The 23470-nt window shown below is 46.8% G+C and overlaps 1 protein-coding gene across 2 annotated transcripts in view; it reads right to left on the bottom strand.

The window, feature by feature from the left end:
- Positions 1-12116: 12116 nt before the first annotated feature.
- The window catches only part of TRIO (trio Rho guanine nucleotide exchange factor), a 441700-nt gene continuing 430346 nt past the window's right edge, over positions 12117-23470 (bottom strand). Inside the window, exons 56-57 of one of the 2 annotated variants that reach the window (XM_050937380.1) lie at positions 16094-16232; positions 12117-14549 (exon numbers count right to left, since the gene is read on the bottom strand). In XM_050937380.1, coding sequence (XP_050793337.1) covers positions 14007-14549; positions 16094-16232 — 682 coding nt within the window. In that variant the 3' untranslated portion in view covers positions 12117-14006. Of the gene's footprint in view, positions 14550-16093; positions 16233-23470 lie in introns of those variants that run through there. The other variant, XM_050937381.1, reaches the window with a different exon arrangement.

Below are 23470 nucleotides of genomic sequence, written 5' to 3'. Positions count from 1 at the left end.
AATGGTAGGGAAAGAAATACAATATTTTCCTCTACAGATAACATTTCCACAAGGTGGACTTCAGACCTTAATGTGTACGTGTGACAGAGAGAAGAATCACACCCAACAATAAAATAATTTAGTCCCCTTGAGCAAACACAGCCATTTGGCACAAAGTCAAATGTGTAAACATAACAAAAAACAAAACATTAATCTAGTTAAAAGTCACGTATGTCAAATGCTAATGATAATAATGAAAGATTGCTTGACTGTACAACGCTGGCTAACAAAAGACAGGAAATGGCTAACAAAAGACAGTAGGGGATGCTATTCAAGGAAGGACTGCTAGGCAAAGATGGCTTTCATCTTTCGAGGAGGGGAAAGACCCTATTTGCACACAGACTGGCTAACCTAGTGAGGAGGGCTTTAAACTAGGTTCAACGGGGACAGGTGAGCAAAGCCCACAGGTAAGTGGGGAACATGAAGACCCGGGAGATGGGTCGGAAACAAGAGGGATCGTGGGCTATAATGGCAGAGAGAAAGGAGGGTCAGGGCAAAACTGGGAGGCAAGATCAAACCAGTATCATAGATGCCTATATACAAATGCAAGAAGTAGGAAGCAGGAAGAACTGGAAGTGCTAATAAATAAATACAATTATGACATTGTTGGCATCACTGAAACTTGGTGGGATAAAACACATGATTGGAATGTTGGTGTGGATGGGTATAGTTTGCTCAGGAAGGATAGACAGGGGAAAAAGGGAGGAGGTGTTGCCTTATATATTAAAAATGTACACACTTGGACTGAGATGGAGATGGACATAGGAGATGGAAGTGTTGAGAGTCTCTGGGTTAGGATAAAAGAGGTAAAAAACAAGGGTGACGTCGTGCTAGGAGTCTACTACAGGTCACCTAACCAGGTGGAAGAGGTGGATGAGGCTTTTTTTAAACAACTAACAAAATCATCCAAAGCCCAAGATTTGGTGGTGATGGGGGACTTCAACTATCGAGATATATGTTGGGAAAATAACACCACGGAGCACAGATTATCCAATAAGTTCCTGGACTGCATTGCAGACAACTTTTTATTTCAGAAGGTTGAAAAAGCTACTAGGCGGGAAGCTGTTCTAGGCTTGATTTTAACAAATAGGGAGGAACTCGTTGAGAATTTGAAAGTAGAAGGAAGCTTGGGTGAAAGTGATCATGAAATCAGAGTTTGCAATTCTAAGGAAGGGTAGAAGGGAGTACAGCAAAATAGAGACAATGGATTTCAGGAAGACGGATTTTGGTAAGCTCAGAGAGCTGATAGGTAAGGTCCCATGGGAATCAAGACTGAGGGGAAAAACAACTGAGGAGAGTTGGCAGTTTTTCAAAGGGACACTATTAAGGGCCCAAAAGCAAGCTATTCTGATGGGTAGGAAAGACAGAAAATGTGGCAAAAGACCACCTTGGCTTAACCATGAGATCTTGCATGACCTACAAAATAAAAAGGAGTCACATAAAAAATGGAAACTAGGTCAGATTACAAAGGATGAATATAGGCAAACAACACAGGAATGCAGGGGCAAGATTAGAAAAGCAAAGGCACAAAATGAGCTCAAACTAGCTATGGGAATAAAGGGAAACAAGGAGACTTTTTATCAATACATTAGAAGCAAGAGGAAGACCAAGGACAGGGTAGGCCCACTGCTCAGTGAGGAGGGAGAAACAGGAAACTTGGAAATGGCAGAGATGCTTAATGACTTCTTTGTTTCGGTCTTCACTGAGAAGTCTGAAGGAATGTCTAACATAGTGAATGCTTATGGGAAGGGGGTAGGTTTAGATGATAAAATAAAAAAGAGCAAGTTAAAAATCATTTAGAAAAGTTAGATGCCTGCAAGTCACTAGGACCTGATGAAATGCATCCTAGAATACTCAAGCAGTTAATAGAGGAGGTATCTGAGCCTTTAGCTATTATCTTTGGAAAGTCATGGGAGACGGGAGAGATTCCAGAAGACTGGAAAAGGGCAAATATAGTGCCCATCTATAAAAAGGGAAATAAAAACAACCCAGGAAACTACAGACCAGTTAGTTTAACTTCTATGCCAGGGAAGATAATGGAGCAAGTAATTAAAGAAATCATCTGCAAACACTTGGAAGGTGATAAGATGATAGGGAATAGCCAGCATGGATTTGTAAAGAACAAATCATGTCAAACCAATCTGATAGCTTTCTTTGATAGGATAACGAGTCTTGTGGATAAAAGAGAAGCGGTGGATGTGGTATACCTAGACTTTAGTAAGGCATTTCATACGGTCTCGCATGATATCCTTATCGATAAATTAGGCAAATACAATTTAGATGGGGCTACTATAAGGTGGGTGCATAACTGGCTGGACAACCGTACTCAGAGAGTAGTTATTAATGGCTCCCAATCCTGCTGGAAAGGTATAACAAATGGGGTTCCGCAGGGGTCTGTTTTGGGACCGGCTCTGTTCAATATCTTCATCAACGATTTAGATGTTGGCATAGAAAGTAAGCTTATTAAGTTTGCAGATGATACCAAACTGGGAGGGATTGCAACTGCTTTGGAGAACAGGGTCAAAATTCAAAAGGATCTGGACAAATTGGAGAAATGGTCTGAGGTAAACCGGACGAAGTTCAATAAAGACAAATGCAAAGTGCTCCACTTAGGAAGGAACAATCAGTTTCACACATACAGAATGGGAAGAGACTGTCTAGGAAGGAGTATGACAGAAAGATCTAGGGGTAATAGTGGACCACAAGCTTAATATGAGTCAACAGTGTGATACTGTTGCAAAAAAAGCAAACGTGATTCTGGGATGCATTAACAGGTGTGTTGTAAACAAGACACGAGAAGTCATTCTTCCGCTTTACTCTGCGCTGGTTAGGCCTCAACTGGAGTATTGTGTCCAGTTCTGGGCACCGCATTTCAAGAAAGATGTGGAGAAGTTGGAGAGGGTCCAAAGAAGAGCAACAAGAATGATTAAAGGTCTTGAGAACATGACCTATGAAGGAAGGCTGAAAGAATTGGGTTTATTTAGTTTGGAAAAGAGAAGACTGAGAGGGGACATGATAGCAGTTTTCAGGTATCTAAAAGGGTGTCATCAGGAGGAGGGAGAAAACTTGTTCACCTTAGCCTCCAATGATAGAACAAGAAGCAATGGGCTTAAACTGCAGCAAGGGAGATTTAGGTTGGACATCAGGAAAAAGTTCCTAACTGACAGGGTAGTTAAACACTGGAATAAACTGCCTAGGGAGGTTGTGGAATCTCCATCTCTGGAGATATTTAAGAGTAGGTTAGATAAATGTTTATCCGGGATGGTCTAGACAGTATTTGGTCCTGCCATGAGGGCAGGGGACTGGACTCGATGACCTCTAGAGGTCCCTTCCAGTCCTAGAGTCTATGAATCTATGAAAATTAAGATTGCATGCTTAACCAGGGAATTGGTGGGAGGAGGAAGTCAGGCTTAGTAAATCTAACACAAAGAGATTTTAAGAGATTTTCCCCCTGACTTCTTCCTCCCACCAATTCCCTGGTGAGCTGCAGACTCAATTCCCTGGAGTCCCCACTAAAGAAAAACTCCAACAGGTCTTAAAAAGAAAGCTTTATATAAAAAAGAAAGAAAAAGACATTAAACATAGTCTCTGTATCCAGGTGACCATATACAGGGTCAATTGCTTAAAAGAAAAATGAATAAACAGCCTTATCCAAAAAGAATACACTCCAGCAACTACACACATGTAAATACAAAAAAAAAAAAACCAATATAAACCTATTGTCTTACTATCCTTGTACTTACAACTTGGAAACAGAAGATTAGAAAGCCAGGGAGACAGAAAGATCACTCTCAGAGCTGAGAGAGTCAGACACAAGACAAAGAACAAAGAACTCACACCCAAAACTCCCTCCACCCAGATTTGAAAAAGTCTTGTTTCCTGATTGGTCCTCTGGTCAGGTGTGTTTTGTTACCCCTTTCCAGGTGAAAGAGACATTAACCCTTAGCTATCTGTTTATGACACTAGATTTACACTCTGAGGTCATTATCCTGTCTGGAACAACATCACCACCATTGGCAGGCTTAGAAATGACACCAGTGACTATAGGCTTTAGGCCAAATGCTTGCTGGATGCCTGAGATACACAAGGGGTGTGCGTGTGTGTGTGTGTGTGTGTGTGGCCTGCAAAGCTCTCTGTACATGCACTCAAGCACCTTATTACATCTCAGAGATGAAATAAATTAGGCACAGGTGTACTCATAGATGCTGGATGGGGGCAGGGGAGAGCACTGAATGAGACACACCTACCTTCTAGCTGATGGTGCATATTGCTCATGATACCATTTTGTCAATGTCATAAACAGATAAGTAAGAGTTAATAGAACAGAAGTACTTCATATCTCTTTTGCCTGTAAAGGGTTAACAAGATCAGTGAGCCTGGCTGTCACCTGACCAGAGGACCAATCAGGGGACAGGATACTTTTAAATCTTGAGGGAGGGAAGTTTTTGTGTGTGCTGTTAGATTTTGGTTGTTGTTCTCTCTGGGTTCTGAGAGTGACCAGACGTGCAACCAGGTTTCTCTCCAATCTCTCTGATACAGGCTCTTATGTACTCAAAATAGTAAGTACTAGGTAGATAAGGCGAGTTAGGCTTATGTTTGTTTTCTTTATTTGCAAATGTGTATTTGGCTGGAAGGAGTTCAAATTTGTATTTTGCTGAAAGGATTTTACTTTGTACTTGTATACTTAGGCTGGGAGGATATTCCCAGTGTCTATAGCTGAAAGACCCTGTAACATATTCCATCTTAAATTTACAAAGATAATTTTTACTGTTTTTTCTTTCTTTAATTAAAAGCTTTTCTTGTTTAAGAACCTGATTGGTTTTTTTTTATTCTGGTGAGATCCCAGGGGACAGGGTCTGGATTCACCAGGGAATTGGTGGGGAGAAAGGTTAATTTCTCTCTGTGTTAGGATTACTTTCTCTCTCAGGGAGAGTCTGGGAGGGGGAGAGAGAAGGAGGGGGGAAGGTGAATTTTCCTCTCTGTTTTAAGATTCAAGGAGTTGAATCACAGTAATCTTCCAGGGTAACCCAGGGAGCGGAAGTCAGAGAGGCAACGGTGAGGGAAAGGGTTTACTTTCCTTGTGTTAAGATCCAGAGGGTCTGGGTCTTGAGGGTCCCCAGGCAAGGTTTTGGAGGGACCAGAGTGTACCAGGCCCTGGAATTCCTGGTTGGTGGCAGCACTACAAGTACTGAGCTGGTAATTGAGCTTAGAGGAATTCATGCTGGTACCCCATCTTTTGGAAGCTAAGGTTCAGAGTGGGGAATTATACCATGACAGTCAACAACACAAGTCTCCCTAACTCCCCCTACTGGGGCAGTCCAAATGAAGCCTTTTCATTTCAAAAATGTTTCTGTACAGGAGGCTCTGAAAAGTACCAGCATTCATTCTGCTGGGAGGAAAAGAAACCTTTCCTGCTCTTACGTCCCGCTCTGCAACTATCTCTACCCCCTGACGTGAGAGAAACCCCCCACACCTGATGTTACTCCCAGGGCTTACCCTGGAACCACTCATCTGCCATTTCAAAAGCTGACAGCGACCCTCCCTCCATTTTTTTTAAGCACAACATTTAAAAATGAAATTTGTAAAAATTTTCACTTGTGTGCGAGGCTCAAACTCACACTGCTCAAAGTGCAGACCCTTGGAGGTGTGTGTGCACAGGGAAGCAACAGGATGGGCATGTTGTGAGGCAGGGTTGGAGAGAATATCTTGCTGTTTCACTTCCAGTGGAGTTTATCATGGAAGTGCTGACAAGCTGCAGGCAATATCTCCTACCTTTGAAAGGTCACAGTAGAACCCTGAATAAAGATATTTCATAGACTCATAGGCTTTAAGGTCAGAAGTGACCATCATGGTCATCTAGTCTGACCTCCAGCACATTGCAGGCCACAGAACCTCACCCACCCGCTACTGTAACAGACCCCTAACCTCTGGTTGAGTTACTGAAGTCCTCAAATCAGGATTTAAAGACTTCTTTTAAAGGTAGTTCTTTTCTACAGTGAAATGGCACCAATTTCATTTCCATTATCTGGAGTAACTCTTATGCTGTGTGTTAACATCAGTTCCTTTAGGCAAAACCATGAGGACAAGAGACAAGACATTGGATGTACTACCATCAACACAATTTATCTGACTAGGCCACAGTGCAAGAGAGAAAGGGAACCTCTGTTTCTACTGTACGCCGCATACACTTATACTACACTGTATCATGGAAAAGCTCTGACAAACCTGCAGAGAGATATTATGCCTCCAATATCTAGCCATCAAGTAGGAGGCAGGTTTCCCATCTGCCCAGAAACTAACTGAGAAAATCCTAAAATTGAGTCAGTAACATATTAAATAGCTTTTCTTTCAAAGTTGGATGTGGAAGAAACATCGGCTGCTGAGCAAACTTGCTTTATGCTCCCCAGCCATGGAAAACAGAACCATACATTCTGTAGCTTATTCATCTAGGCATTCTTTCCATACAAACCTTTAGAAAATGACAACCTTTAATAATGGCATTGTATTCCACAGTGCGTGTAGGGGGTTCCTCTCATTTAATCCATATCAAGTCTGAGTGGATTTAAAAATAGCCTGCCTCCTAACAAAACAACATCTGCAAAAAGAAATATTCAGTTGGCTGGGAGCAGACATGCAAAGCAGAGGCAGTGTTAGTTGAGTGACATTGCTCAGTGGGGAGCAAATGTTCCATGCACGCCTGGAGTGATGGAAAACAGAATTCCTATTTCTCACTAAATTGTCACTAAATGACAGACAAATGTGGGGAAAGGTAACTCCCTTCCTTACAAATACAGCCCAACTGCCTCAACTATGGAACTGAAAACTCAGTTCAATGCTCTGCTCCCAGCTAACCCCATGTGAATTTGTTCAGTCTATTATATCTCCTGCACTTCAGTGGAATTATTCCAAATTAATATCAGACCAGAATTTGGCCCACTGTGGCTACTGAAAAGCAGAGACTTTTGCAAATAGCATTTTGCTTACCGCCGGTTGAATTTTTTTGAATTTTGTTTTTTCAATACAAAAACACATGGGATTTTTCACAGAAAATTCCCATTCTTTCAACTGGCTCTTAATTTGTATGTTCTTGATGTGGAGGCCTCATTGCTGAGACTTCTCACAGGCAATACAAAGATCTGCATCATTTTCCTGTTAGCAATGTCTTCCATTACACGTTTGCACATTTTCTAGCCGTGTTTAGCACCTGGAGACGGGTCATTTTGCAGGGGTTAGGAAAGATAAACAAGGTAACTAAATTACTTAAAATTTGCTTATTTAAGAAATTATGCAAATATACAATACAATGTAAAGATGAAGCCTCCCCACTAATCCAACATTTACATTACTTAACATGCACCACCATGACTGGACAGTTGCATCACATTTGCACAAACAATAAACAGGAAAGTTTCATCTTTGCCTATGCCAAAATTGCATCATCCAAACCCAGTCCTCCTGAATGCCAGCAGCACAGAATGGAATCTCAGGGTATGGCTACACTTACAGTTGTACAGCGCTGGGAGTTACAGCTGTCTTCATACAGCTGTGTAGGGAAAGTGCTGCAGTGTGGCCACACTGACAGCTACCAGCGCTGCAGTGTGGCCACATTTCCAGCGCTGTTGGGAGTGGTATATTGTGGGCAGCTATCCCAGCGTTCAAGTGGCTGCAACGTGCTTTTCAAAAGAGGGGGGTGGGGTGGAGTGGAGTGTGACAGGGAGCGTGGGGGAGACAGAGTGCATTTTTGGAGCTGACACTGTTCTCAGCTCCCTGCCTTGCAAGTTCTAAGGATTGGAAGATACACAGCACCTACCTTCAATCATTTTAAGTTTCGATCCCTTCCCCCACCCCTCTCTTATTCACTAACTGCAAATTATGCACTCCTAAATAGCCTTCAGACCACATAAGCAGCTGCTCAACACAGACTCCCCTCTCTCCTCAAGCAAACAGCTGTGAACATTCCAAAGCAATTCCCCTGCCTCCGCTCGCTCGCTGGAGCAAAGAGCAGCTGTGTTTGTTTTTTAGATAAGTAGCTCTGGGGAGCTCGGAGTTCAGCCATTCTTCCGGGTTCTTGTGGCCAGGAATTCTGGGATACCTCCTAATACCCTGGAGGCCAATAACAGCGCTTTTGGTGGCCACACTTGATGAGCAGCACTGCATTACCAGTGCTGCAATCGTTACACCCCAAGCAGATCAAGTGTACAGCCAGCGCTGCAGCCAGGGAGTTGCAGCACTGGATGTGCTTTGCAAGTGTGGACAGTTACTAAGTTGCAGCGCTGTAAACCCACCACCAGCGCTGCAACTCTCCAGTGTAGCCAAGCCCTTAGCCTTGTCTGCTATGGACGCTGATGATCCTGTAGCATTTGTAACTACAAATAGGGGTTTATTCTGTTATTCTACACTGCTGTGCTTCATTTGGTTGTATCACCCTCCCGTCTCAAAGCCTCTGTGAACTAGCACATTTATAGCCTGTGCCACATCCTCTCAGCATGGATACCACACCCCATTCTCAGCAGCTCAGGTCCCATTTCCCTTAGGATTATTACTTTGCCTAGAAATACGAGGGAGAGATGATTTTCGGACACAAAAACGTCAGCGAGATGCTCTACCTTCTCAGACTTTCAACATGAGTTAGGCTGCTACTATTTGTGCCTCTGAGAATATCCCCCAAGTTGACATCCTCCTCCCTCATCCCTACAGGAAGGGATGTGTGATCCTCACCACCTCTCTCTCATCCTGCTTACGACCTCACAAGCTCATTGCAGCAACTTTACCCCCTCCCCATCTCAGGAGTGCTGGATGCAGCTGGCTAAGGCCAGTCAGGCTGTCCTACTAATTTGCAGTCATACAAAAGTAATCGGCAGACAATTGCATTTTAGAGATCCCCAGGGAGAGGTTGGATAAATCAGCTATTTATCAGGTAGTCATAAAATCCGAGACCAAATACTTGAATACACTTGGATCCTGGTGCTCAAAGGGATCTGAGTGGGCAGACTTCAGCTGGGATATTGGAAAGGTGTCCGAGTCCACACATGGAGATCCAGTGTGTGTGCATGGGGATGGTGGGAATCAGAGCCTTTATTTTGTACTCATTGGCATTTGGGGGGCTGCTGACATTGTCAATCCCCTCAGAATACTGACAGCAAGTGTTTGCCACCAGAAGTGGTTCTCAACCCTTCTCTCTACTGAACCCCTCTCCCACCTGGATGCAAGTCCCTTCTCCTTTAAAAAGATGGGAAGAGCAGGATGAAGCTGTGTCTCCTGGTTACTGCTCCAAGGTCGAGAACCTCTGCTCTGCAGGTTGGTAACCGTTCATCAGACGCTCCTTACCTTAGCTGCAGTGCAGGTTCATTCAGAAGTTATGCCGGTGCTATTTACCTAAGGGATGGAGCAGTAGCTTTGGCAAAACTCTTGGTCTGGGCAAATACAGAATCCTACACCTATATGCTTACCCCTAAACTCAACCCCTTCCCTGTAATAGGTAAGTTAATAATGAATATTAAGTATAAAAATTACTCAGGGGCTTCCATTGCTCTACATATACAAGAAGAGTATGTGAGGCTTAGATCACTTCCTGGACTGGAGATGATGGAAGGGAGGGGCATCTCACTAGTTCCACCACCGGAACAACCGATAGAAATTCAAAATGGAGGTTTTTTTTGGGACCCATCCATAAAACAGCAGCAACTGACTTCACTTTAATACCATTGCCGCCTTCCCCTGGCATTGGCTTCCCATTAATCGGACTCACTCAACGCCACATCATCCTGCACTCACCACAGAGCAGCATAGTACCATGCCTGCTACTCATTTTTCACTCACTAGGAAAGTGGTTGGCTGTCTGCCTCTCTCTGATGGACTACTGCCTGGGATCTGCTGGCTGTGGTGCTTGACCTCCCTCCAGCCAGCTGTTTTTGTTACTCCCTTCCTACACTTGTGCACACCAGCACCTCCCTCCTCACCACCTTCAGTTGATGGGTTCACAATGTTTTTATCCCTGCGGCTTATCACAAAGATGCACAAAGACTTTAAAGATGTAGTCCTGAGGCACAGACTCAATGTGCCTCAGTGAAGTCAAGGAAGGTCCCACAGGCTCACAAATTGTGTTCAGGAAGTAATGGCACTCCACCGTTTCTATGCTGAGGAAGTCTTGCCTACTTCCTCCTTTCTGTCAAAATACATCTAGAGATCATGCCTATAGCCAGAGGTGGGTATGGCACCTACTCAGAAATGGAAACCTCAAAGTGCACCCTCTTCCAGACCCCTGTTCCAGGCCAGCACATCCCTCGGCCCGCGCCGCTTCCAGAAGCCCCGATTGGCCTGGAGTGGCCAACTGCGGCCAGTGGGAGCTGTGATCGGCCGAACCTGCAGACTCAGCAAGTAAACAAACTGGCCCGGCCCACCAGGGGCTTTCCCTGAACAAGTGGTGGACTGGCTTTGAGAACCACTGCCCTAGACCATAAGCCCCACATTAGCTACACTCATCCAAACTCTTGGCCTTTTTCCCTTTAAGTCAGGTTGCAGTGGGCTATTTCCAGGCATGTTGTGTGCAAACCAGCCAATGAGTGCTGGTGTCTAAGTGGCTTAACTTGCCCCTGTGGGTCTAATTGTGCTACTTTGGGATCAAGGGTGCATCTGCACTGTAATCAGAGGTCTGCCTGCAACAAGTGTAGTCATACCCAACATAGCTTTGATCTAGTTAGTTCAAATAACAATAGCAGTGAAACCGCAGCAGTGTGCACTTGAGTTCAGGACCCGGGCTTGTATAGGCCATGCTGCATTGGCTTCACAGCTTTTGTTATTTGAGCTAGCTAGATCATGTCTACTCCTGCTGTAATCACACCTTTGACTGCAAAACTTGGGTAAATGTGTGCCTGGGGGACCTCTGAGCACATCTGAAAATTCCTACTGAATAGCCTTAAACAACCCTCTTGGAGTGCTCAGACTTCAAAGTGCGCAGGGGACTGGGGTACAAACTAATGTTCTCTTTGAAAAAAAAAAAATCCTGAGCACCCAAACTTGTGCAGAGTCCCAGAGCAGGACACGTGTATCCACAAAATCTCTGCCACTAATATTAATTTAAAGGAACACATTTTTGTCACTGAAACCCACCAAGTGAGTAATGTCTACATATATTCTACTTGGGTTAATCATCTGCTCCCTTTGGGGTTTATTGCCAGGCCTAATCCATTTTCCTGCTCAACAAGAAAAGGGGCAGGTGTGTAATCACAGAGCAGCAAGGAGCTTGGGCATTTCTAATAGAAACAACAGGTTGGGATGGGGTATTTCATTTTCATACCATAGAGGAGACTTCAGGCTGTTTGCCCTTTCAGATAAATCTCTGAATAGTCTGTATTTTTATCTCTGGGATTTCCATGGAAAATTGCGCGGGGAAGGGAAGCAGGTGCAGGGAAGAGAGAAACAACTGGTTTTTGAAGCTGGACAATAGACAATCCTGAAAATCAGGAATTCAGGCACTGATATGCAAGAGTGCAACATATTGAGTTACTGACCTTTAAATTCATCTCTGAATTGCAACTAAGGCAAGGACAAGAAATGTACATATTCAAAAGCTTTCTACCTGAATCCCTTGAAGGATCTAGATGAGTTATATCAGCAATAATGAAACCATCCTTAGATGAAAATGATTTTTCCTCATGGGTACCATGCTCCAGATTAAATATAAGGGTGACTGGAACATACTCCATTTTATATGATTTCGTTTTGGTTCTTTGGTTTCTTGATAAATTGGCAACATGGCCTTTAATTGGGTGAAGTCTGGCTGCAACTGTTGTATCCACAGTTGCTCTAAAGGTGTACAATGCAGTGACAAACAGGTCCCAGAAGGGTAGCTAATCAAATTATCCAATCACGCAGGAAGACTACGGTACCACAAAGCACTCAATACCTATAAGTAAGGAGCAAACGGTATTTTGTGAGGCATACTCCTGGCTTTTAAAATAGGCAATTTAAATATCATTCTTTAGCAGTAAACTATTGCCACAGCTTCAGTGCAGAGCACCACTGAAATATAGGAAGACCTAGATCATAAGGTCTTAAAACAAAAGAGATCAGACAAATATGTCAAATATGTTTAATTTTTTTTTAAAATAACTGATGGCAAAATAAAATATTTACATCACATCATACTGTTTAAACACATAACGTCACTGTACAAAGAAATATACATGCAAAAAAAAGTAAAAATTTAACTGAAATAATAGAGGAAAATAAACACGAACAAGATGTTATGAGGTTGTTACGAATACACATCCAGTTTTGAATTCAATTGTCTTTTAAAAAGTTTCTGTACAACTTTACAAAACAAACAAAAAACAAACAAAAAGGAATAAATAGAATACAATGGAAGCGGCAAAGCTTAAAACTAACCAAAGCCAGTTTATGGCTTAAGACCCATATATCTAACTAGTGTGGGTTGCAGGCTTAGTTTCCTTATTTAAACATGGCATTTTGCACAGAGAAACATAGACGACAACACATCCATGTGAACTCCTTGATGCACAGAAAACCATCTCTTTCTTTTTAAATATTTCATCACATGTTAATATTACCTCAATCTTAAAAACAGTTACATAAGACACAATTACATTACGTGTCAGGTCTTACAACCACTACTGCTTGGATGTATTTCTTCACCAAAGAGCAAAAAATTCATTCAGTTATTGTACAGAAAGCAGTAAACGCAGATTTGAAAATTCTAAAAAGTAGTAAATGTTGAGACCGATTAAGGGAAAGTAATACTTTGGCATTTTGAATAATATAATAATAAATTTTTAAAAAATGTCACCCTATTTCTTATCCAGTTTGTGATCTGGCTTATGAATATCTAATTTATTTATTTACAATCCTTAAAACTCACTAGATTCTTTACTAAGTTGTTAGCTAAAATCTCATCTTAAACTAATAACGACAGTGTGATACAATATTCCCTCCCTCACCTGCCCAGACACCTCAAACACACAAACAAAACCATAAAGCTCGCCGTACTAAGTATGTGCTTTTTCTATATATTTATTACAGTTACAACAGAGGTCCTCATAAATAGTTGCATAAAATGTTAAAGCCACAACATTGCACATGATATGAAATCAAACAAAATCCCCAATGAGTGCATTTACAGTATTTTCATCCTGCTGTATACTGCTTGACAATCAGATTGGCAGGCTGGGCATCAACCCAAAGTTCTTTTCGAATGGGACAGCGAGGGCTGACCTGAACTGAAGACCCGCACAGTGGTATACCACCATTTAGGGAGGAGGGAGAGGGGGAGAAAAATTACAGACCGAAGGCAGGTAACAGTCTATATACAAGTAAGGCCTACATTTTATCAGAGCAAAACGATTCATTCTATTTGTATGCAAAAATTTTGAGGTTGGATGCACTTAAAAGCAGAGTCTGATCTCAGTGCACTGCTATGTGAGATACATACAGGTGAGGCAACTGGAAAGCTCTAGGACCAAGTGAAAAACAGACATCAATGGAGGCCATGTCAATGGGCAGCCAATGTGGTGAGTCTCCTCCAGGTGTGATTTGATATTTGTCTTTGTTTGTACGTTAATACCAGTGCTTTGAACATAGGCATCTATTTCCTTTAACAAATCTTGAAAATGATAGATCAGTTCATTTGCAAAACTCTATTCATCTGTTTTTTTTAAAAAAGTGTTTTTTTTGTTTTTTTGCAGAAACCTGAATAAAATACTGTTACTGTAACGCTCTTGACTGCCTTTCACAGAGTACAATGCTATAGGCCTCCACCTCAGCGTAGTTTGCATTGCTAGTCCCAAGTGTGCAGGTTTACTTGGAATGCATTTTCACACGAACATTCTAGCAGCTGATTGGCTCCATTTGATTTTTTCTCCAAAATTCAAGTCAACAGCTGATTGGCAGGAGATTTCTATCTCCAGTCTGATTGGCAGGTGAAAGAGAATGAGAGAGAATTTCAAGCGAGGTCAAACTCTTGTCAAGAGCCTGCTCTGTAAGAAGTTTTTAATGCTACGAATGGGTCGAACATCATTCTGGTGTTTTCGCCGCTCAATGAACGAAGTCAGTCTGGATATGTCAATGCTGTCAACATTTTTGCTATTCCCCAGCTGCAGCCATTGCTCTTGAAGGGCCAATGCAGCAGAAGGACGCTTAGCTGGGTCATCCTGAAGTAGGAAACATACAAAATCTTTGGCCTTTTGGCTAACTCCTTTGAAGTAGTCATCTGGGAAACTAAAGTCTAAGCGGCAAATATTCAGGCAAGTTTCCTCTACACTTTCATCCAGGAAAGGAGAGACGCCACTGAGAAGGACATATGTGAGCACTCCAATGCTCCAAACATCTGAGGTGAGGGAGATAGGATTTCCGAGGATAATTTCAGGAGCTGCAAACTCTGGGTTCCCAAGTAACTGGTGGATATAATAGGTGGTATTGAGCTGGATGGCATCTCCAAAGTCAGCCAGTTTTATTGTTGGCTTAGCTGAGCTCTGATCCACCAGAATGTTTTCAGGCTAGAAAATACAAAAAGAAAAATCATATCCATTTTTCAAATAAGTCTAGCACACATCTAAAGCCCTAGTTTACTGCTTCCCAAACAGCAGGGTCAGTTGGTGAGCACAGCAAACATTTACAAGCTAGTGGGTTACCATGGTTAGCTCCACAAAGCTCCTACACCATTCTATCAAGCTCTTCAAACAATCCTGCAACAGTCTGCAGCATCTTGCAATGTGTGATCGTCAAGTTTTAGGTTCTCACACAGTCATGACACAGTCTTGCCTAAGTTGGCAAAAACTCACAATAAGAGTTCTGCAGAGCTCCACAGAAAAACTGAAACCCTGTATATAACACTCATTGTCTACTTGTCTTCTGACACAGAAAAAACAATGAATAGCACATATTTGAAGACTGGAGTAGCAAGTTCAAGATTTTTTTTCCAAAATAAAAGAGTCTAACATTTACATGTCCTTGGGTCGCCATTTATTTTACAATATAGAGGCAGCTGAACTGAGCTGAAGTTTAAAATCAGTCTTTTAGAGCCACTCTGTGGAAACCACAGGAACTCTTACAAGCACCTCCTAAAAGCAATGAAGGAAGGTGGAATTTTTATTGTATTTTGAATTAAAGAAAAAAGTTACTCACCTGTAACTGGATTGCAAGTAGACCCCCCACTCTCGAATTCAGCTGCTCTATACATGCCATACAAACCCAGAAACAACTAGAAAGCTCTGACTTTTTGGGTCCAAAACAGCCATAGATCAAGCCCCTTTTTTTAATTAGTTTTTTTGAAGATGAGTGGGAATCTGGGGCATGATGGTACTGCCTCTTTTTAACTCTTCTTTTCATATCAAGAACAAATCTGCAGAACTGACTCCACGGCCCCTTGCTGCCTAACAGACCCTGCTTGCACAGAGGATCTCTTGGCACCGGATTTCCCCATCTAAACCAAGATTGGGTGGAAGGAAGGGCCAGTAACAAGCTTTAAATCCATCTTGAAACCCTCAAGACTTTTTCCATCAAAATCGATTAGATACAAACAGTAAGACCCAGATGGATGGAACAAGGATCCAGCAGAAGCCCTTCACCCAAGCACCTCAGACAGAGTATAAAAAATAGAAAAGGAGAATTTGGAGCCACAAGAAGAGCAATCCTTGAACCCAATTTGCACAATAGATTCTGTTGTTTCAAGTGGAGAAAATGATCTATAGAGCAAATTCCCCAGGCAAAAACCAAGCAAAAAAATCAACAGTGTATTACACAAAATCTAACAAGGGCGAACACGAACAGCTAACAAGCAAAATAGGAAGATGCAGAGGAAGTTAAGACTTTCTGCTTCAGTGATGGAAAGTAGTTTGGGGTGCATGGGCAGGGGGGCAATTCCCACTTCACGTAACCTTGGATGGAGCATTCCATGGCTCAAGGCAAAGGCTGCATGGCTTTCAATGGCCATTCTAGGAAACCATTGCTAGGAGACCCCAGATTGTCTGTAGCATGCAGCTGCACCCCAGAATTCGCAATCTCTTCTGGTAACACTCCAGGAGTACCATCTGCACCTTACCTTTAGGTCCAGGTGTGCTACTCTGCAGTTGTGAAGATACTGTACAGCTTCCAGAATCTCTCCCAGATACAGCCTGATCTTCCCTTCAGTGAGGTTTCCCCATCGCACAACACAGTCTAGAAGGCGACCCTGGTCAGCCCTATTGAAGTGCAAGAGTTACATTTCATTTCAACACTAAAACAGCAACATTTAAAAATATATCTGCTCATTTTAAAGTTTCAAAAGCATTTTCAAGTTAAACTGTTCTTATCTTCACCAACAGCATCAATTAATTCACTATTTGTGAACCCAGGCTCCCATTACTCATTAGGAGTTTAATCTTTACTCTTCTTGAAGTCAAATGACAAATTCTAGGCCCCTTGGGATTAATCTGTCTGCATTAATCATGTAACACCGTTAAGTGAGGATTAAGATTCTGAAGCATATCTTAGAAGGGGACCACTAAAGAAGGAAAGGCAGCATTTTGCCAGATAAGAGAAATGCTATAAAACTGTGCAACACCAGTTATTTTTGATGTGTACATTCCTTCCATTGTGAATTTTAAAAAATACTAGAAGAATACAGGCAGTGCAAGAACACTGCTCTAGACCAGATGGTTTTATTCAACTGAACCTATACTGGGGCAACATAGCAAATCCCAATTCCAGTTTAAGTACTAAAGACACCTGATGTATTTCACACAGTTTTAAATCTACTGACTTTCTACTACAGAGACCTGTAAAGATAACCCAGAAAGCAGCTCACAACAATGTAATAAAAATATTATGGTGCCTCCATTTTTGGTGCCCAGTCTGAGACACTAACATTCAAGATGCCTGATTTTCATAACCTGCTGAAGCACCTAAAACCATCAGTCTCTTTTGAAAGTCTTAAGCACCATGTTCATGTTAGACATGTGGAGAACATGCATTTTGAACCCCTTTGAACAGTGTGTCAACATACGTACAGATGGAACCTTTAATGCTTGTGCTGCATTATACAGAAGAAAAAACCTTATGAGCATGAGGAGGAGGGTGGAGGGGTGCTGAACAGGGAAGCATAGAATTGTTGACCTAATTAGGATGCTGGGAAAGAACTCCCTCTTCTTCTTCGAGTGATTGCTCACATCCATTCCAGTTAGGTGTGCGCGCCGCGCGTGCACGTTCGTCGGAAACTTTTTACCCTAGCAACTCCAGTGTGCCGGCAGGTCGCCCCCTGGAGTGGCGCCGCATGGCACCCGATATATACCCCTGCCGGCCCACCCGCTCCTCAGTTCCTTCTTACCGCCGTGTCGGTCGTTGGAACTGTGGAGCACGGCATTGCTGTCCTCCACGTCCCTAGCTCTCCTTGTTCTACCGTTGTTAGTTAGTGGTTAAGTATAGTTAGTTATATAGTTTATAGTGTAAATAATAGTGTACATAGTTGTTAGCCGGTTTGGGCCGTAGCCCTTCCCGGCACCGGGCTCATGCCTGGTTCGCCGGGCTTTAAGCAATGTGCGGCCTGTAAGAAGCCTATGCCGACCAGCGACCCTCACGACGCGTGTCTAAAGTGCCTGGGAGAATCGCACAGGTCGGACAAGTGCCGCATTTGCAAGGCTTTTAAGCCCAGAACAAAGAAGGAGAGAGACCATCCCCGGCACCGGGTGCAGAACCAAGACCATCGAAGTCTGCAACTCCAGCCAGGCAGACTCGAGTGGAGCGCCCGGCATCGACATCTGCCGCGGTGCTACCGGCACCGTCGACTCCGGGCCCGGTGGGTCCGTCGAGTCCGGTCCCACTGAGCTCCCCCATAAGATCTGGGGTTGAGCTATTGGTCCCGTCCACTCCAGAGACCTTCGCCTCGGCACGGGACCTCATTGCCCTGACTGAGTCAACTCAGCCGCCACCCCCGGTACCTCCGGTGCGGGTAGCGTCCAGGAGCAAACCCATGATGACGGCGCCGTCTCGGGACTCACGCTCGCGATCGAGGTCCCGACGCCACGGTCGCTCGAGATCCCGCCGCCGCTCGCAGTCCCGGCACCGCTCCCCTCGGCGGTACCGGTCGTACTCGCGGCACCGATCGGCCTCCAGACGGTCACGGTCTGGTTCCAGCCGCCGATACCGACACCGGGACTCTAGGAGCCAGTCTCGCCGTCGTTCAGCGCACCGGTCGACCTCCCGGCACCGAGCTGGTGGCAGGTCCCGGTCCACCTCCCGGCACCGCGTCGGTGGCAGGTCCCGGTCCCGATCCCGGCACCGAAGCAGCGGCCGGTACCGGTCCAGATCCCGGCACCGAGACAGAACCCGGTCCCGATCCCGGCGCCGGTATGACTCCCGGTACCGGTCCCCGGCACCGAGAACATCTTCGGTGCCGGACCGCGGAGACTCTTACCAGCCGCGGTCGGCCCCTCCATGGCCTTCCAGACAGCCGTCGGTGTCATCACAGGCGGACAGCGTATATGCGCTGGGCACCGACAGACAAGCGACTCTCTTCCAGGATCCTCCGCAACAGGACCAGGGTCCGCAGCAGTGGGGGTTCTGGACACCCTGGGCGTACCAGCCCAGGGCCCCCAACAGCTTCCTCCTAGGCCTGCAACGGCAGAGCACAGGGTGCCGGAGGCGTCGTTGTCCCGCCCCCCTCCCTCCCCGGATGGGGAAGAAGGATCGAAGCAACAAGACCCTGGTCTTCCTCCTGAGCCAGAGGCGAGGGCTGAGGCGGACCCCCCGCTGGACACTTTCTTGCCAGGGGTCTCCTCATCCTCCTCTCCTGACGAAGCGGTGGCTGGCACTTCCTCCAATAGCCCTCCTCCGCTAGATCTCAGGGCACATCAGGACCTCCTCAGGCGCATAGCACAGAATCTGAGCCTGCAAGCCGAGGAGGTCTCTGAGATCGAGGACCCCGTCGTCAGCATCCTCTCCTCCAATGCTCCCACCAGGGTCGCCCTCCCCTTCATTAGGACGATCCAGGCCAACGCCAATACAATCTGGCAGTCACCGGCCTCCATCCCCCCTACGGTGAGGGGCGTCGAAAGGAAGTACATGGCCCCCTCCAAGGGCTATGAGTACCTCCACATTCACCCGACATCATGTTCCCTGGTGGTGCAGTCGGTGAACGAGAGGGAGCGTCACGGACAGGAAGCCCCAGCCCCCAAATCCAAGGAGGCCAGGCGTATGGACCTTCTCGGCCGCAAGGTCTATTCGGCTGGGGCCCTTCAGCTCAGGGTTTCCAATCAGCAAGCCCTTCTTAGCCGCTACGCTTTTAACTCGTGGGTGGCAGCGGATAAGTTTAAAGAGCTGCCGCCACAAGAGGCTCGTCAAGAATTTGCGGCGATTCTTGACGAGGGCAAGAAGGTTGCACGAACCCCGCTGCAGGCCTCCTTGGACGCTGCAGACTCGGCTGCCCGTATCCTCGCCTCGGGGGTAACGATGCGCCGCATCTCCTGGCTTCAGGTTTCTGGCCTTCCACCGGAGCTCCAATACACCATCCAGGACCTCCCGTTAGAAGGCCAGGGCCTGTTCTCAGAAAAGACAGACCCCAGACTGAAAAGTCTTAAGGACAATCGGGTCATTATGCGCTCCCTTGGGATGCACACGCCTGGGACGCAGCGCAGACCCTTCCGGCCGCAACAACAGCAGCAGCGTCGGCCATACCCCCAGTTCCGCCAGCGGCAGGACCTTAATAGGCGCCGCGGCAGGAATGGAAGGCGCAGACAGTCGGGGAACCAAGGGGGGCAGAATCAAAGCTCCTCCAAGCCCCCGCCTGGGCCCAAACCTTCGTTTTGAAGGTGCGCCCGAGGGCGCAGTACCAGTTTCCCCCACGGATCCTTCCCCCCCGTTTTCCAACCGCCTTTCGTTTTTCCTCCAGGCGTGGACCCAAATAACATCCGATCGCTGGGTCTTACGCACGGTGCAGACGGGATACCGCCTGCAGTTTGTATCATTTCCTCCCTCCCGCCCCCCTTCCTCGTCCCTCTTCAGGGACCCCTCTCACGAGCAATTCCTTCGGCAGGAGGTACAGACGCTCCTCAACAAAGGAGCTATAGAGGCGGTTCCGGAAAATGAGAAAAGCAAGGGGTTTTATTCCCGCTACTTTCTGATCCCCAAGGCCAAGGGAGGCCTCAGGCCTATCCTCGACCTGCGAGAGCTCAACAAGTACCTAGCAAAGTTGAAGTTCCGCATGGTATCCCTGGGGACCATTATTCCATCCCTGGATCCTGGAGACTGGTATGCCGCCCTCGACATGCAGGACGCTTATTTTCATATTGCCACATGGCCACACCACAGACGATTCCTTCGATTCGTGGTGGGCCGCCTTCACTACCAATTTGCAGTCCTCCCATTTGGCCCTTCTACGGCTCCGAGGGTATTCACAAAATGCATGGCCGTCGTTGTGGCACATCTTCGGCGCAGTCGTATCCACGTGTTCCCTTACCTAGACGATTGGTTAATTCGGGGCACGTCGGAGCTACAGGTTTGCAGCCACGTCCGGAGGATCACCGGCCTGTTTGCTACCTTGGGCCTCATGATCAACGTGGATAAGTCCACCCTGCTCCCCTCGCAGAGGGTGGAGTTCATTGGGGCCGTCCTGGACTCCACCGTGGCCAGGGCCCTTCTGCCGTTGCCAAGGTTCCAGGCGTTGTCGGCGATCGTTCAGCGCTTGCGGGCAGCCCCCTTGACATCGATACGGACATGTCTAACCCTGTTAGGCCATATGGCAGTATGCACATTTGTGACCGGATACGCTCGGCTCCGCATGAGGCCCCTCCAGTCGTGGCTCATTGCACATTACCGGCCGGCAAGGCAACCACTAGACATGCTGATCACAATCCCCCAAGGGGTGTTGGATTCTCTCAGCTGGTGGCTAGACCAGTCCATAGTGTGTGCGGGGCTCCCATTCCACCCGCCCCAGCCCTCGGTGTCCCTAACGACGGATGCCTCAGATCTCGGCTGGGGGGCCCACCTGGGAACCCTGAGAACACAGGGCCTGTGGTCCCCACTGGAGGTGAAGCTGCACATCAACATGCGGGAGTTGAGAGCGGTCCGCCTTGCTTGTCAAACGTTCTGTCACCAGCTTCAGGGTCGTTGTGTCGCGGTATTTACCGACAACACGACGACCATGTACTATATTAACAAGCAGGGCGGCACCAGATCCTCTCCCCTATGTCACGAGGCGATGCGACTCTGGGACTTTTGTATAGCCCACTCCATTCACCTCACGGCTTCCTTCCTCCCCGGAGTACGGAACACGCTGGCGGACCGCCTGAGCAGATCCTTCCTATCGCATGAGTGGTCCCTTCGCCCGGACGTCGCCCTCTCGATCTTCCAGAGGTGGGGTTGTCCCCGTGTGGACCTCTTCGCGTCCAGGGGGAACAGGAAATGCCAGGCGTTCTGCTCCTTTCAGGGCCGGGAACCCGGGTCTATAGCGGACGCCTTCCTTATTCCGTGGACGACCCACTTGTTCTATGCGTTCCCCCCGTTCCCGCTGGTCCACAGGGTCCTTCTGAAGGTGCGCAGGGACAGGGCCCGCGTGATCATGGTAGCCCCGGTGTGGCCCAGACAGCACTGGTACCCCATGTTGCTGGACCTGGCCATAGCCGACCCAGTTCCCCTGCCCCTTTACCCGGACCTGATCACCCAGGACCACGGAACTCTCTGTCACCCGGACCTCCAGTCGCTGCACCTAGCAGCGTGGCTCCTGCGTGGCTGACCAGTTCTGAGTTGCGCTGCTCCACCCCGGTACGTGAGGTACTCTTGGGCAGCAGGAAGCCTTCCACTAGAGCGACATACTCGGCCAAGTGGAAGCGTTTCTCCTGTTGGTGCGTGGAGAAAGGTCTCCTCCCGATCGAAGTTTCGGTGGCCAATATTTTGGACTATATTTGGTCCCTCAAACAACAGGGCCTGGCGATATCGTCCCTGCGGGTCCACCTGGCGGCTATCTCCACCTTTCACCCGGGTGGGGATGGCCGCTCCGTTTTCTCTCACCCGACGGTGACTAGATTCCTGAAGGGGCTGGAACGTCTATACCCTAACGTCCGACTCCCTGCCCCGACCTGGGATCTTAACCTGGTGTTGTCTCGGCTCATGGGGCCCCCCTTCGAGCCGTTAGCTACTTGCTCCCTACTCTATCTTTCTTGGAAGACTGCCTTTCTAGTAGCTATTACCTCAGCTAGACGGGTGTCGGAACTCCGGGCTCTCACGGTAGACCCCCCGTATACAGTCTTCCATAAAGATAAGGTGCAGCTGAGGCCACACCCTGCCTTTCTCCCCAAGGTGGTCTCAGCCTTCCACGTCAACCAAGAGATATTCCTCCCGTTTTTTTTCCCGAAACCTCATTCTTCAGGCAGGGAGCAACAACTCCACTCGCTTGATGTCCGTAGGGCTCTCGCGTTCTATGTGGAGAGGACCAAACCGTTCCGCAAATCCCCCCAGCTTTTCGTGGCAGTAGCGGACCGCATGAAGGGGCTTCCCATTTCCTCGCAGAGGTTATCCTCATGGGTAACATCCTGTATCAGGACCTGCTATGAGCTGGCCCACGTTCCTACGGGCCGTGTGACTGCGCATTCTACCAGGGCGCAGGCGTCGTCGCTGGCTTTCCTCGCCCGTGTGCCCATCCAGGAAATCTGTCGGGCAGCGACCTGGTCATCGGTCCACACCTTTGCTTCCCACTACGCCCTGGTCCAGCAGTCAAGAGAGGACGCGGCCTTCGGATCTGCAGTGCTCCATGCCGCGACTTCTCACTCCGACCCCACCGCCTAGGTATGGCTTGGGATTCACCTAACTGGAATGGATGTGAGCAATCACTCGAAGAAGAAAAGACGGTTACTCACCTTTGTAACTGTTGTTCTTCGAGATGTGTTGCTCACATCCATTCCACACCCGCCCTCCTTCCCCACTGTCGGAGTAGCCGGCAAGAAGGAACTGAGGAGCGGGTGGGCCGGCAGGGGTATATATCGGGTGCCATGGCGGCGCCACTCTAGGGGGCGACCTGCCGGCCCACTGGAGTTGCTAGGGTAAAAAGTTTCCGATGAGCGTGCACGCACGACGCGCACACCTAACTGGAATGGATGTGAGCAACACATCTCGAAGAACAACAGTTACAAAGGTGAGTAACCGTCTTTTTCACCACCCAGTACAGCTTACATTGAAATGTAGTAGACTGCAGCTTCAGGAAGAGAGGAACAACATATGAAGATGAGATGAGAAGAGAAGTCCAGGCACATCAGCATTTTAGAACATTTACTCCATCCACATCTCACTCCTATTCTCACCACATCCAAAGCCACTTACACAATTTCAGAGGGAAGCTGTTAAGAGGGTCAGTTCTGCATTGCAATGATCCTCCTTACCAAACCCTTCCAATGCAAACTTCTTTACAGGAGATTTTACTTGGGGGAATTGGTTCTTGTGAACAGCCAGGGCC

This window comes from Gopherus flavomarginatus, chromosome 2 (assembly GCF_025201925.1).
Source record: "Gopherus flavomarginatus isolate rGopFla2 chromosome 2, rGopFla2.mat.asm, whole genome shotgun sequence".
Taxonomy (NCBI): Eukaryota; Metazoa; Chordata; order Testudines; family Testudinidae; genus Gopherus; species Gopherus flavomarginatus.
This window is presented reverse-complemented; position numbering and strand designations above follow the sequence as displayed.